Here is a 14,655-nt window from a genome sequence, read left to right as displayed (position 1 = left end):
GTGTTGGGGCAGAGTGTCAAAAACAAAATTAAGGCTGTAGCTATTTTTCACATTTCCGTTCATTATATAAATGTCTGTAGGAACACTGTTGATCTTGTCAATTTGCCTGCTTTTCAGTTCTCTGAGACGATGCTGTAGACTTGAGCAAGGCCACAGAAGAGTCGATTCCTCTCACACAAAGTGCACGGCCGTCCGTTTGCAACATGTATTGGCTTCGATGCTGACAGCAGATGTCCGTAAATTATCACTTGTCTGTGTAAGGCAAGGAGCTTTCTTTAGAAACCATATTCTTCTCTTTTTGCTCTAACCAAAGCTAAAAGTGAAAAAGGAGCTATTAAAGGTAATTTTTCTCATCTGTCAGTCTAAACATAACTCTTTTCTCTTCACTGCAACTTCCCTTTCACTGCAACCCTGTTCCACTCGAGTAAAGTCCAGGGTAGGATTTACTTTACCTAACTTCGAAACCCATGTGCGTTTTGCATAATCTCAGATAGCTAAAGCTAGGCAAAATGAATCCCACCTAAGTAATTTCTCTCTCTCTGCTGGGCTAATGTTCCTAACTGTCTTTTTTGTCTGCCCTTGCTGTATATTAAATTCTTCCCAGTACCTGCGCTCCTGCCTAAGATAACTGGGGACCCTCTTTCCCAGTGACAAGGACTCTTCCCTTTCCACAGAAGCCTCACTTCTTCCTAATAAGGAAATCAAAGAGGACCTTCCCCTTCCTCCCCGTGCAGTGTCAGGGGTCTTTTCAGCTCTTTCCTCCCTCTTCTCCCACAAGCGTAAGCCCAGACATACATCAGGATGGTCACAGTAAGTCTGTGTTGTGGCGGTGATGTCCCTCAGTGGTAATCCTGAAGCTAGAGCCACATGGGTATAGTGAATACCTTCCCCCTTGTAAACCTGGTGTTCCACAACTCTGCATGTGCAGGTATTTGTCCCACACCTGAAATGTATTGTCAAGTTTTGATTCATAACCATGTGAGTTAAAATTTGGGGAAAGATGCCAGCTTATGTGCCTTTTATTTTTAGAAAACCTGAGAATTTCTCTCAGATGGAGCATGCCACCTGACCAGGTATGTCAGGTCACCATTGTCTTCACAGGCAGGTTCCTGGAGAACAGTTCAACTGTGATAAATCACATCCTTTCTTCTGCAGTCTACCCATAGTGGCGGTCACTTCTTGGCTATATCATCAGCCACGGATTGAGACCACCACTCAAACACACTTCAGCAATGCTGTCTCTGAAAAATTAGTGGCTGTTGGCTTGAAGAGCAGGTGGAGAATGAGTAACAATATGCACCTTTAATTGTTAGTAGCTTAACAGACGCACTAAAATTTTATGTCCTGGATAGGTATCAACTCTCATCATATGCCGCCTCTGTCTGTGACAGAAAACCTGTTTTTGTATGTGTTCATAAAGCTTGCAGTAAAGTCCTGTCTGCGAGCCCCAGGTACCAATTTCTTGTTCGTAACAGTAAATCCTATTTGTGTAACTAGTAGTAGCAATGGGCAGCAGGTTCACAATACCTCAGTGAGTCTTGCTTTTACACATCTAGAGATAGAAAAGGAGGAAAAGGGACATAAGAATACCTCTCCTACAAACAAGCAAGTGTTCTCATCTAAGCTTGCTATGGATGTTTGCGGAACAACTTAAAAGTGCTAGGGGATGCCAGCACAGGCTGATGGATCAACATGCTGGTTACAGAGTAGCATCAGTTTTTCTCATTTTGAGACCAGATGCAAGTCAGTTGTAAAGGTACGATTTGAATTCTCTTAACAAGCAATGCATTGGATTACCAAGCATCAGCAGTACCATGCATAGACTAATCCACAACATTTAGAGAAAATGACGCTATTTTAAAAATTTGTTCTGTCTCCTTTGAAAACTTGAAAATCTCAGCACTTTAAATTAATAAGTAGCTCTCCAAAAGTTAGCATCACTATGCGAGTTACATGTTCCATGCGATTGCTTTCTGATTGCGACTAATTGTGGCTTTTTAATCTCCTCAAGGACCCCGAATTACACGTCATTTTTTTTTCAGCAGTTTCCTGTCTGATACCTGCTGCACACTGTGACAGCTGAACAGAGCAAACTGCACGGGGCTGCGGCTGCCAGAGGAACCTTGAACCGTGAGATCAAAATAAAATAAGCCCTATCTTTACACGGCACATCCCCTTCCCCCGTGCTGCACGTTTTATTGGCCGTAACGACCCGGTTCTTGATCTGTAGCTCTGCGCGAAGGCAAATTCCGCGCCCCGAGCCAGGCCTGCCAGCAGCCGGCCGTAGGTCCAGCATCTCTCGGCCGAGTCGGCGAGAGCCCTGGGGGCGACCGGGCACCGGTCCTGGGGCCGCCCTGCCCCGGGCAGGGCCTCCGGAGCTCCTCCATCCTTTCCTTTGCCTTTCTCTCGCTAAAGGTCAGAAGAATTTAAACTTCCTGACTGTGACGGGACGGGTCGGGGCGGGCTTCCCCCACCACGCAGCGGAGCGGGAGGCCCGGGGAGGCAGCCCCCGCCGGCCCCGCTCCGCCCGCCCCGGCCCGGCTCGGCTCGGCTCTGCCCGCAGCCCGGGCGGCCGCCTTTTGTCTCTGCTGGGAGGAGCCAGCAAGAGGCAGATTGTAAAAATAAAGGCTGGCCGGCAGCCAGGAAGTGTATAATCCTGGCCGGTTGGTGGCAAATTTCGCCAGATCGCGGCGAAGAGGCAGCACGTCCGTCCGTCCGTCGGTCGGCCGGTCGGCGGCGGCGGAGCGGCGCGGAGTGGCGCGGAGGGGGCGCGCCCCTCGCCGCCCCCCGCTCCGCGGCCCGGCGGGGGTGAGTGCGGGAGGCGCTGCCGGGCGCCGGGCTCCGCTCGGAGAGGGCTGCGCGGCCGCGGGGGTTTCGGCGGCGGCCGGGCGCATCTGCCCCTGCCCGCGGAGGCGCCGGGGCTGGCAGCGATGCTGGCACCCGTAGGGCGACATTGGCGGCGCGAAGGGGATGTTTACCGGGGGGCGGCTTGCGGAAGGGAGCGGGCTGAGCCGGGTCCCTTCGCCCGGCAGTGCCTCCGAAGCGAAGCGCAGGCATAAAACCTGGGTAAGTTCTCCATTTGAACATATTAAAAATAGACCCTCCGGCTCCGTAGCTCTGTCGGGTGAGTCATTCCCAAATCAAATGTCTCGGTCTAAGCCTTTCCCCCAGGAGACACAATAATTCTGAAACAGGGGGGTGAAGAGAAAGAGAGTTTTCTCCTCTCTTTCTCTAAATAAATTGAATTAGCGTGTAGCCACTGCAAGAGGAGACAAAAGCCGTGAGTAGCAGGCCTCTTCTCTCGAGCCTCTCCCCCTTGGTGATGCCACCCGTCTTTCCCCGGCAAGCACTCAGAGCCTCTCTGCCCTAGGAATATTTACAGTACATTCCATTTTCGTGGACATAACCTACTTTTCAGCTCCTTCGACTGCCAAACCTGCCCCCTGACACGTTCTCCTCCGTGGGACATCGGCTATAGCTGCGCGTCATGCCAGCAGTGACCCCAGTCAATGCAGCTCCTGGCTGCCTATGCTGAAAAGAATAGTCCAAAGCACAGCTATTTTTTTTTCTGCCTTTTCCAGTCATATGATGAATTGCTCATGTAAGTGGGCTGTCTCAACTAGAGGGATTTTTTGTTTGTCAGCAACAAGTGCTGAGAGTATTTATAGGCAGTGCTGCAATTTTGTGGTATGAAAGAGTTCGGCTATGCAGAACACATGAGTACCTGGATCAGTGTGCAAGAGCTGTTTACGTCTTGCATATAGTGCTGTATATGCATGTGTATTTAATATATATCCATAGATCTTATTTCACAGTCAGGCAGCGTGCACAAGACACAGAAGCTTATGTGTAGGCTGCGTAGTTTTTTTCAGTGGAGACAAGACATTTTGCTCTCCTGATAAACTCGTTTTCCTGAAACTAGGAAACCACCTAGCTAGGGATAAAATTCTGTCCTCTGACCCCTGTGAAGAGCTTTGTTAGCATTTTGGCGACAAAAAATGACCTATAGCTGAAAATACGTGCAGTAAGTTATGCCAGCTATTTTACAGCCATGTGATGGACGGTAGGTTTGAGAACACGATCTATGGTAGCAACCCAAATCTAATGGCATTTCTATGTAGGTAAGTGGAGAATTGTGATGTAAAAGCACTTACAGTTTATTTTTTTTTTCCTGTTTAGATTAAATTTCTCCTATTAAAGTTATTTATATTTTTTACAGACAAGCAAGATCATCGTGATTGATTGACCTGTCACATAGCGTGCAGAGTGCTGAGAGATTCCCTCAGAAGGTTTGCGACTTTTCTTTTAGCTGTAACAAGTACTGAACTAAAACCTGTGTTCCAAAAGACAATGAAAGTTTCACATTAATCTAAGACAATGTACGCCCTTGATACACAGCTCATAGACAACATGTCAGATTCTTGCTAAGATTTTGGTGCCATGGACTTCTAGAACATATTGGAAGGAGGAAAATTCTTGGACTTGGGTTGAAAAGCAGCTGCTTTTTGGTGAAGCTAGGAAGAAACTTTTCCAGAGGTGGATTATTCCATGGTTGTCTGTGATGGGGGTGTCCTGGATCTCTGATTGAAATAGTTGTCAAGTCAGGTACACGGCACTGCACTGGGTTCTACATGGATGGTACCTGCAAGTTGGCAGCGTGAAGGGTGGGCAGAGAACTTCAAGTGCACTCGAGCCCATATAGAAGTCTTTTTTGCCATGTCAATTTAATAGCAATATTTCCCTTTGCAGTTTTACAGCAGAGTTTAAGGTGACAGTTTCTCATTTGCCTTCAGGATAAAATTCTTTTAATTACTTTTATGCAATATGTTTATGGGCTGTCTTGTTTATGGGCAATATGTTTATGTCAGCTGAGGCTGATAAGACTTCCAACGTTCACTTTCAAAGTTCATCTGGAGCACAGGTAGTGTTTGCTGACTCCTCAATCCCTTTTGTAAGAATTTCAATTCTTTAAATTTCCAGCAACCAAAGACACAGAATAGGTGAGATATTTAACTTTTTATTTGAGAAATAAGTAGATGTAGCTTCCATTCTTATGGAAGGAGTGGAGGAATGGGACTTGACTGCATCATCAAGGGCTTAGAAGTAGCAGGCAAGTAAGTACTACAGTTGTATCCTTTCTGTCACTCATTTTCAACGAGTTTAGTTTTCATATGTGACTTTTCTAGGATCCTGTAGCATTTGAGGTTTTTTTCCCTGATAACTTAGGGCCTTTTGTAGTCATTGTTTCTGCTGATGGGAATTGAAGCATAAATACACACCAAGTATGTGCTGGGTTCCAGGGCTTATTCAGTAAGGCATAACAACCTGTTCTTACTACACAAGAGGGGGCTAAGTGCAACTCAGAGGATGGAAGATTGTGCTGAGGATTTTAGCAAAAACCCGGTTATACTAGAGCTGGCTGAGGATGGGCTGTGATGTGTAAGCAGGCTACTTAACTGCCATGTTTTGTAGCCCCAGGGTTAAAAATGTGGGGTATACTTATGTTTTTAGTAACAACAACAGGAATGCAAAACCAAAAAAGAAACAAAAAGGAATAAGTATGAAGTGCAAGAAAGAACAAAGATGATAGATTGTCATTCTAGTTGCAGCAGAGATAGTTCCTAAAATAATTGCAGTTGCTGATGTTTTGTTTGATTTTGATGAAGCGTATCCTGCATGTTTTCTGATTCACATTCCTAGAAAATTAAACATCTTCACATTTAGACTGGTAGGACTTTTTAGCTTCTGAAACTGTGTTCTCTGCCCCTTCATGCTTCTGCCTGGCATCTTTAAGAAAGCTTCTCTGTGGCTGTCCCTTGTCTGTTCCCCTCTTGTAACTTCATGAATAGTTTGTGAATTTCACCATGTTTAACCAAGGAAGGAAAGGCCTAAAAGGATAAAGTTTCTCTGAGCTTTGTGAAAATGTTTTTAGAGCCCATGCTGCAGGAAGGGCTCTTGGTAGGAGTTATCCCCTCCTGCATGTGTGAAATTCAGGAGGGAGCGTGATGTGGGAGAGCAGGGCTGGTTTAGTTCTGCTGCTCATGTAACTACGGCGTATGAACTGTTTACTTGTTGAGCAGCTATGGTTTTTATTCCTTCTAAATACAAGCCAACAGCTTCTCCGTATGCTACGCAAAACTGCGGTGATCTCTACAGACTTTTCAATGTACTTTCGAGTTTGTTCTGAACGAGTTAATACACGTATTTCCTGAATTTTGCAGCAGATGCTACTTGGGAGTTATTGGAAACAGGTTGAAGCTGCTAAATTAGTTTCTGGGTTTGCAAACACATTTGTCAGTTCAATCCAAAGGCCTTTTCTACAGCAAAAAGCTTGATAGCGTACTCATAATTGTGTCATTCAAGTGATACATTCCTGGCCTGTTTTGCTCCAGTAGGGACGCACTTACTAGTGCAGCTATTAAATGCTATTCCTGACAGTGGAAGGAAATAACTATTTATGCGTGTGTCATCTTTTTTTCTTGTTTTCATGCTATGGCTTGTTCCCATGAAGCTGTACTGATTTAAAGTCGTTCCGGTAATCAAAGAGTCTAAGACTGGTAGGCCTGGGAATAACATAGGCCACTGAACTGGGGGCTGAGCTCCTTGGAGTACCATTTTGCTATTAAATCAGTTACGGGTTTTAGAGTGTAACAGCTTGACCAAAGCCTTGCTATAGATTTGGAGACAAAGCAATGATGATTTTAATTCTGCTGTCTGAAGTGAGCTACATCTTGGTGAGTGAAACTCAAAAGAGAGATGCAGTTAAGCTTGCTGCTTAAAAAAATCTGTGCCAGCCGCTGTGGATTAGGACAGCACTGCACTGAGTTCATTTTGAAAGGATGGTTACTGTAGCTGTCATGGATACAACTTTACGGAATGCCTAAGAAACCCTAACACTTTCAGTTAATCAGAAAATGGTGATATATCTCCACTTTTCCCTCTCTTATTCCTTCTTCCTCTCTATTAGATGGGGGTTTTATTTAACTAAAGAGGTAAGTGTATTTTTTCAGCCCCAATCCAGTCCATCAGTTTTATGAAGTTTATCAGTTTTTATCAGTTTTCCCCACTGAAACTCCGCTACGTTTTTGCTTCTTGCCTTTCATAGCTAGGTTTTTGATGTGGTAGTTTCTTATACAGGGAGTGCAATTCATTTCAACAAGATTAAATCAGTAGTTAGTGCATCTAGTTCAAATTTTTCTCTAGCTTCGTACTGATCAGTTAAGTGATTCTATTGAGGTGTTCTCTATTCTCCACCCAGGCATTTCAGAGGATTTTGCAAACACGTGGCACCATTTAATAGCCATAACAATTTTCTCCATTTTTGAATGATGTGAGTCCCAAGAATTAAGTAATGTTTCTAAAATAACACAGAAAACCTGTGGTAGAGAACAGAATAACTTTGTCATCTTAGATGCTACTCCTATATTACAAAATATTTATTTTTCTGTATGTTCTTTACTATGACCTGATCTCTTTAGTTCACGTTGAACTGGCTTGTTCTGTGACATTACTATTTCTTGCATTTTTTTTATGAGGAATTATATTTTCATGTGTATAGATGTGCAGTAGCAGTCTTACTTCTAACTGGCCATCAACTCCAAAGCGGTTGCAGTGGTCTCTGAATTGCAGAGGGATATAAGCAAAGGATTTTCCCGCTCCTCTTCTCATATATTTCCTCTCACTCTAAGCAGAGTTTCACTTTGAGTTTCAGGTTTGCTTTAACCTCAGTAACTCAAAGCATAACTAAGTGGAAACCACTGAGTTTCTTTTCAAATGTTACATGGCTCTGCTACCAAAACCAAGTTAGATCTGTTTGTGAATTTGTTTGAGATGTATTACAAATAAAGGCATGATGTGTGTCTGATTTGAAATGGGAATATGCAAAAGATGGGGGAGGAAGGCAGGGATGCTGGGGTCTCATTTGTGGAGATGGTTGTATCCTAGGAAGACAGGGAATGTGAGCTCTTGTTTTGGGTAGTCAAAGAGCAGCAGTAAAATTGTTGGAGATGTGGGTACATACCAGCGTGTCAGCACTTTGTATTGAGAGGGCTGTTTCCCCATATTCTGTTGATGTCAATTCTTTTACATACTTTATCTTGATAGTTAAAATCTATCAAGTTTAATTAAGGACAGGTGAGGCCAGCAGAACAACTGCAGACTATTTATGGGGCACCAAGTTGCTGCCTTCATGGTGGGGTAGCCCAGCAAAAGAATAATAATTTAAAAAAAAATTGACGCTATTTTGTATTGAGTCAGCTTTGGAAAGGAGAGGTATACCAGATGAATCCTTGTTCTCTCCAACTCCCAGGAATTTTGTCAGAGTTAGGTTGATGGTTGGACTAGGTGATCTGAAATTGCCTTCCAATCCAGGCAATTCTATGATTCTATGAATAATTTTTAAAGCCCCATTAAAGGAGCTTAAAGGGATATTTTTTTGGTGAATAGGATCCTGTCTTGGGAGGTGGAAGGCCTTCCCACCTGGATCCTGCCCTTGTGCTGAGGAGCAGGGACATGCCTGTGGCCTGTGATCCCTGATATTAGCTTCATGGGACTTTCCCTTTGCAAAATTTCTGAGCTGGTTTTGTTGGTGGCTTTTCAGAAACAAGTGGCATTAATATAATATAGGTGGAAGAGGCTGTCTTTTAAAGTCTGCAACTTGAATCAATCCTGCTGGCAAGATTCTCAGACCTGAAGGCTGGTCTTACACTCATCCATTTGCCTTCCTGAATTGGGAATGTCTCCTGGTGAGCACACTTGGAGATATATTGTTCCTTATGTGAGGGTCTGCTCGCAAGAGAAAGTATCTACACTTTTCCTTGCCGTTTCAGGGCTTGACTCAAACCATATTAAGACCAATATTTAGATTCCTATTGGTTTTGATGGGCTGTGAATTAAGCACTAAAATTTTCATGAGTCAGATTTCCAAAGGTGTGAAGGCATGAAAGGCTGAGGGTGTAGGAAGGACCATGAGTTAAGATTGGGCCCCAGACTACCTCCAAAATTTTTGACGCTCTTGCTTTCAGTGACTTCTGACCTACATCTAAGATACAGCTTCTGATCAGGGCTAACCAGAAAGGAACTTTGTTAGTTATTGAATAAATCTTGATTTGATCACCTTCTCTCCTTCTGAAAAGCACACCTTGTTTATTTTTAAGAAACTGAGCAACTGGGGGCTAGAAGAGGAACGGAATGTGTTGTAAATTTAACAGTGGCAAATGCTGTCTGCGTTTTCTCAGAATATAAACTAAGTTCATGGATATGCAGGTGTATTTGTGATGACCTAAAGGACCTGAAGTTACAGGTTGTGGGCTGCTTTTCCACTTTTCAGTATCACTGCATAGCAAATAAATGAGGGGGTGGTTTTTTACCACTTAGAAAAGTTTAAATGGCAAAACATCACTTATATCTGGATAACCCCTCATTCTCTGTTGCTCTGTTTCAGGAGACCTGGGAGATGGATTAATTGGGGATCCTGTGATTTCTCCACTCTCCCTTTCCCTCCCTTGCCACCTGGTTTAAAGTTACTTTTTGACTTGTGGCTTTTTGGTGTGAAGTAGTGTCCATGCAAGTTTTCCTCTAAGGAAGTTGTAGATTTTTCTGCCCCGTCACTTCCATTAGCAGCTGTTGCTCTGAGTTTTGAGAGAAGGCATCGGAGAAATTTAAAATGGTCTGTTCTTTTGTAAACTTTCAGTTACCATGGGCTTTTTGTTTGTTTGGCTGAAGATTATCATGAAGATTCATAATTTGGAGGAATTGCTGCCAGCTTTTTCTTTGGGTTATTCTTTCTTTAGTGGAGAGAGAGAGGTCGAGGTATATTGCCTGATCTTGCTTTTTCTCCGGAGAGTCAGATGTATTATGGTCTGTTGGGAAGGAAAGGTCTTTTCATGAAATCATTTTATAATAATTTCTCTGTTGGTTTTCATGGCTAGCAGAAAACAAATGATAAAAAATTCCTAGATTGATGACTGTAATGTTTTTATAAATGCCTGTGTCTACGTACATTGGAAAAGGATTTATCTCCATGCTTGATTCTTCTCTTTAAAGATTCAGATTAATCCTAAAAGTGTTTACTCAGATGTGATGAATTACAAGTGGATGAAATTACATTGTTGTCAGATTGACTCATCGTCCTGCTTCCCTCCCCAGTTGAGAACATTGACTTCCAGCTCTGAAGAGGCTGCTCACTTGAAGCACTCATTTCTCACTCTTGGTTTTACACAAATGACATATCTGCTTTGTTAGAGGTCTAGAGGGTTTTGATAGCTGGGGTTTGAGATGGTAATCAAGGATAAGAAGAAAAAAAATGGCCAAGGGGTAGGACAGATGAAGGGAAGGAAGAGCAATACCTATCTCTGACTTACTTATGTCAAGCTTCTTGCCAAAAATGACACACAAGGTCATTAAGCGAGATGAGGAGAGAGGGGAATGTTTTAGGATACGTCAGCTGGCAAGCAGTTTGCAATGTCCTGATGCCACGAAAAGCATTGCCCCAGCAGCTGGAGCATGTAGCAGTGAGGCATTATCTCGGTGTGGCTGTATTTCTTATGCTGTCGCCGCACTTTAGTCTCCAGGTCTTTGTGCCTTTTATAGTCAATGGGGAGAGTGTTGTTCGGTGGCTGAACACGCTGCACCCTGGTGTCTCCCTTCACTCTCTATAAAAGGGGAAAAATAATAATTGCTTCTCTCTAAAACTTTTTCTAGTTCTGTGATTGATAAATAATGAGATTATGATTATTAGAAGCAGGTTGTTTTGTAGCCTTCTAAAACACTCTAAGCTTAGGAAGAGGAGACTGTAGGTGTGAGGGAGTTTGGACTGAAGGCCTCTAGGAGGACAGTATCTGTTTCTGAATATCTCTACGCAATTCTATGAGAGTTCTCACGACAAACTGAAGAGAATAATTGTTCTTTGCTGTACTCAGCATTTTGCTAAATACTATTCATTCCCAATAGCTAAAGTAGCCTGAATACTATGAGGGCTTCTTACTAACCTATAACTACATCAATGCCTTTCTGGCCACAAGGGTAGTTTCTCACAATAAAAAGCCAAAAAATTGCACACTGGAGAAAGCACACCGTGGACGTTGCCAACAAACTGCTAATTCAACTTCCCTGCAAAAATGAAGCAGTATTTACAAGGCCGCCTTGCTTTGGGGAAAACTTTCAGTGGAAATTAGTTGCTGTGAAAGGAAAACTTGGTCTGATGGAAGTATTTGGTTGGGTTTGGGTGCTTTGTTGTATCTTCAGGTCCACAGTATCTGCAAACTACTTGTGCCAAAAGTCTGTTTTCTAGTAAATGCTCTGTTACTTTGAGCTTTATAAAACTCTGAAAATAGTTTAAGTGAACTGTGGGCATGGGGAGAGGATCGTCCTTCTCACAGACTTTGGCATTTCCAGTTCTGGTAACTTGAGGGTCAGTTACGTTTGGATACCATTTGGTGGCTCGCCTTTCTTCAGAGTAACAGTTTGCTGTGCCTGCCGTTTAACAGTTACCGGTTTAGATAAGATGGATTTGTATCACTGAATACTGAAAAAATTAAAATAAGACTCTGAATCTGGTCCTAAGGCTGAAGATCTTGTCTTAAATTCCTGATGAGAACCTAAAGTAAGGTTGACTTGACAGTAACGTGGGATTGCAGACTGGGGTTGGGGGAGGAAGGGGGAAGAAGGGTGTCTTATCTGCTCTTCGCAGACCAGAGCTTGTTACTATCTGTCTGGGTGACTTTAACAGAGATTAAGAAAAACAACGTGTATGTTTCCGTGAGCAGAAACAAGCACATTCCCTTGGTAAGAAGTGTTCAGGAAATTTGTCGTGGGGCCCTGTGTAATGCCACGGTTCTGCTGTCTCATAAATCCATAGCCCACGCTCAGGAGAGACTTTCCTGGTCATGGTGTTTTAACTCTCGCACAGAACAGGCCAAAGAATTTCCTACACAAACTTTAAATATAGGTATATGAAGGCAGAGAGGTTGTTCTCCTGATTTACATTTCTGAATTCGAGCTTTCAAATTAATCTAACTCAAATTAATATAAATGCAGCTTTATAAAATTATTGCATTGCTGGGGAGAAAGATGCATTTATGGCACCTGGGACAGTGATAGGAGGAGCCTTGAGGGCTAGCACAGGCATCTTAACCACCGCTTTCCAGCCCTGCTAAATGCCTACGACTGATCTAAAGTAACACATTGCATTTTATAGCTCTGAAAAATATATGCTGCTTTCCCTGTGTAAAAATCGTTAAGCTAGGAATTTTACTGCACTGCTGGGAGAAGTGAGCTGTCACTCCTTCAGCCCCTCACGCTGTCAGCTTTGGAACTTGGGGATGACAAGCATTGGCACAAGCACTTGTTTTGCAACAGAAACGTCCGTTGTACTTAGGCTTTGCCTCCCAGACACCTTTCGGTATGTTGTGAGAAAGGCCTGCCCTCGGCTCTCCAAGGTGCCGTAGCTTTATTCCTCTGATGATTTCTGACGTGGTTACAATTGCCCATAAAGAAATTTGCTGGCAGATTGAAAATGTGTGGGCAATGTGAAATGATCTGTTATTATCTGGTGGTTCTTTTTTAATTGGAACAGAGCAGCTACAGAATCAACAGGTTTCTGCACTTTCAAGCAACAACAGTCAAGGCTAAGCTTATGTCATGAAAGACTGTCTGGGCTTTGTCATCTCTAGAGACAGCCAGGACTTGTCTAAAGACAGAAAAAAGTTGCACTTGTATCTATGTTCCATTTCCACAAAGATCTGTGAAAGCTGTATTTAGCTTGCAGGGGAATAACAACCGTATTTATTTCTTGAATAGCACCAAGAATGATAGTACTGAATGTTTCAGTGCCTAAAAAATTAGGGTTTTTTTCTCTGTGTTTTCTCCGTTAACTTCATCGGTGGCCGGGCACGTGGTGTCGGTGGCACAGCAAAGGCTTGCGAGGGCTTCATGGTGGTTCATCAGAATGTGACAAGGCCATGCGGAGGTGGGGTAGCAAAGCGAGCTCAGAGTGAAATGGGGCTGGCTGGCTGGGAAGAAAGCTGTCCTCTTACATGTAAAAGAGTTAATTACGGTTTGGAGAGTGGAAAGAGTTTCCTGAAGCTGAGCATTAGTCAAATTAGAAGCACTGTGCAGATGCACATTTCTTTGGCTCTTCTCACCTCATGCTGAAGACGTAGCGGAAAAGAGAAGATTTTGCTTGACATCTTTTGTGTGCAGCTCAGTTACACAACTTTTTAGTTTGCTTTTTTTTCCCCTCCTCTCTCCTTTCTCCCACATCTCCATTCTCCAATATGCCATCTACATCTCCTGCTTGTATTCATCTGAAGTGGGGAGGTTTTGAAGTACGGAAGTTTTGCCAAAGTTTTTCTGTGGTTTTTATCCGAGCTAACTTCTTCTATTTCTGTGGTTTACTTGGGGCTACATATTCATCTGTATGGAGATGATGATCGGAGTGGAAAATACGAGCATTTTGTATTTGGCCTAGCAATTACTTCTCATTCTGTAGAAAACAAAACAAACATAAAAGTCCTGCTTACTCTCAAAGTATCTGGTTGTCAGACCACTTTTGCAGAAACTCCCTATTGTATCCTTTTTGTAATGGACTGATAACAAGTGGGTTTATTCACTTGCACAACACTTCTCAAAAAAAAAAAGAAACATTGTCTTTGTTTGTCTTTTCTTCCATTGTTAATCTTTTCTTCCTTTCTGGTGAGACAGTGGGATAGTTTTATTTTCTCTTATTTTCTATTATTTTATACAGGCTGAATGGCTATATATATTTAAAGGTACTTGTAAAGTGTCTCTGGCAAAAGAGTTTAAGCACCTCTGTTCTTACATCTCTGCTAATTGAAACGGAAAGAAAGATCATGCTTGTATTTCTGGCTAGCTGTGTTGCGTCATTATTTAAGGGGCAGAATAGGAAAAGGGGCTGCTGTTCAAGAATTCTAGAAGATTTGCCCAAAGTTGCTATTAATGGGATATGATACCCTTCCCTTCTCTTCTCTGTCTTGCTCTTTTCCTTTCTCTTCGCTTTGCAGGACTGCTTCTGTTCCTTCACCGCCTTGCGATGCATATCCATGTCACAACCTGATGCTGTGAAGAACTGCTAGTCCAAGGCTGACTCTCCGTTTTTGCTGCAGTCTCAGTCCTTAGGTTTGAAGACTCGTTGACATCACTGAGATTGACTCTTGGACCTTCAAGAGAAGAGACTTTCTGACGGCCCTGCTCCAACTCCACCTGGCCCTATGACTGGAGGGTTCACCGTAGCTCCGTTATTTGCTCTCCAGATCCACAAGATGGGTTCGTTCAGAAGGCCCCGACCTCGCTTCATGAGCTCCCCAGTCCTCAGTGACCTGCCGCGGTTCCAGGCAGCTCGGCAGGCCCTGCAGCTCAGCTCCAACTCTGCCTGGAACAGGTGAGCAGGACCCACCTGGCCTGAGCTCTCACCCTGCAGCAGCCCCGCGATAAGGGCCGTGAGCGTCTGATCTTTGTGCTGCAGATCATTTATGGCTAAGCTTGTCTCTTTATAAGCACGCATGAATTTTTGCCATGCCCAAGCTTTGCCGGCATTGAAAGCCTCCGTGGAGGTGAAAAAATTAGACCTAGTATTGTTCAGCCTTGGTTTTGGCCAACATTGTTCAGAGGTACTGTCTTGAAGTAAACCAGAATTGT

General features: G+C 43.5%; 1 protein-coding gene across 5 annotated transcripts in view; it reads left to right on the top strand.

Annotated features, from left to right (window-relative positions):
• The first annotated feature begins 2,614 nt into the window (after positions 1-2,614).
• PRR5L (proline rich 5 like) overlaps positions 2,615-14,655 on the top strand; it is a 44,785-nt gene continuing 32,744 nt past the window's right edge. Inside the window, exons 1-3 of one of the 5 annotated variants that reach the window (XM_063333814.1) lie at positions 2,615-2,808; positions 4,220-4,289; positions 14,124-14,398. In XM_063333814.1, the coding sequence (XP_063189884.1) occupies positions 14,229-14,398 (170 nt within the window). In that variant the 5' untranslated portion in view covers positions 2,615-2,808; positions 4,220-4,289; positions 14,124-14,228. Of the gene's footprint in view, positions 3,067-4,219; positions 4,290-14,021; positions 14,399-14,655 lie in introns of all 5 variants that reach the window. The other 4 variants (XM_063333816.1, XM_063333817.1, XM_063333813.1 and 1 more) reach the window with 4 other exon arrangements.

Source organism: Chroicocephalus ridibundus, chromosome 4, assembly GCF_963924245.1.
Source record: "Chroicocephalus ridibundus chromosome 4, bChrRid1.1, whole genome shotgun sequence".
Lineage (NCBI taxonomy): Eukaryota > Metazoa > Chordata > Aves > Charadriiformes > Laridae > Chroicocephalus > Chroicocephalus ridibundus.
This window is presented reverse-complemented; position numbering and strand designations above follow the sequence as displayed.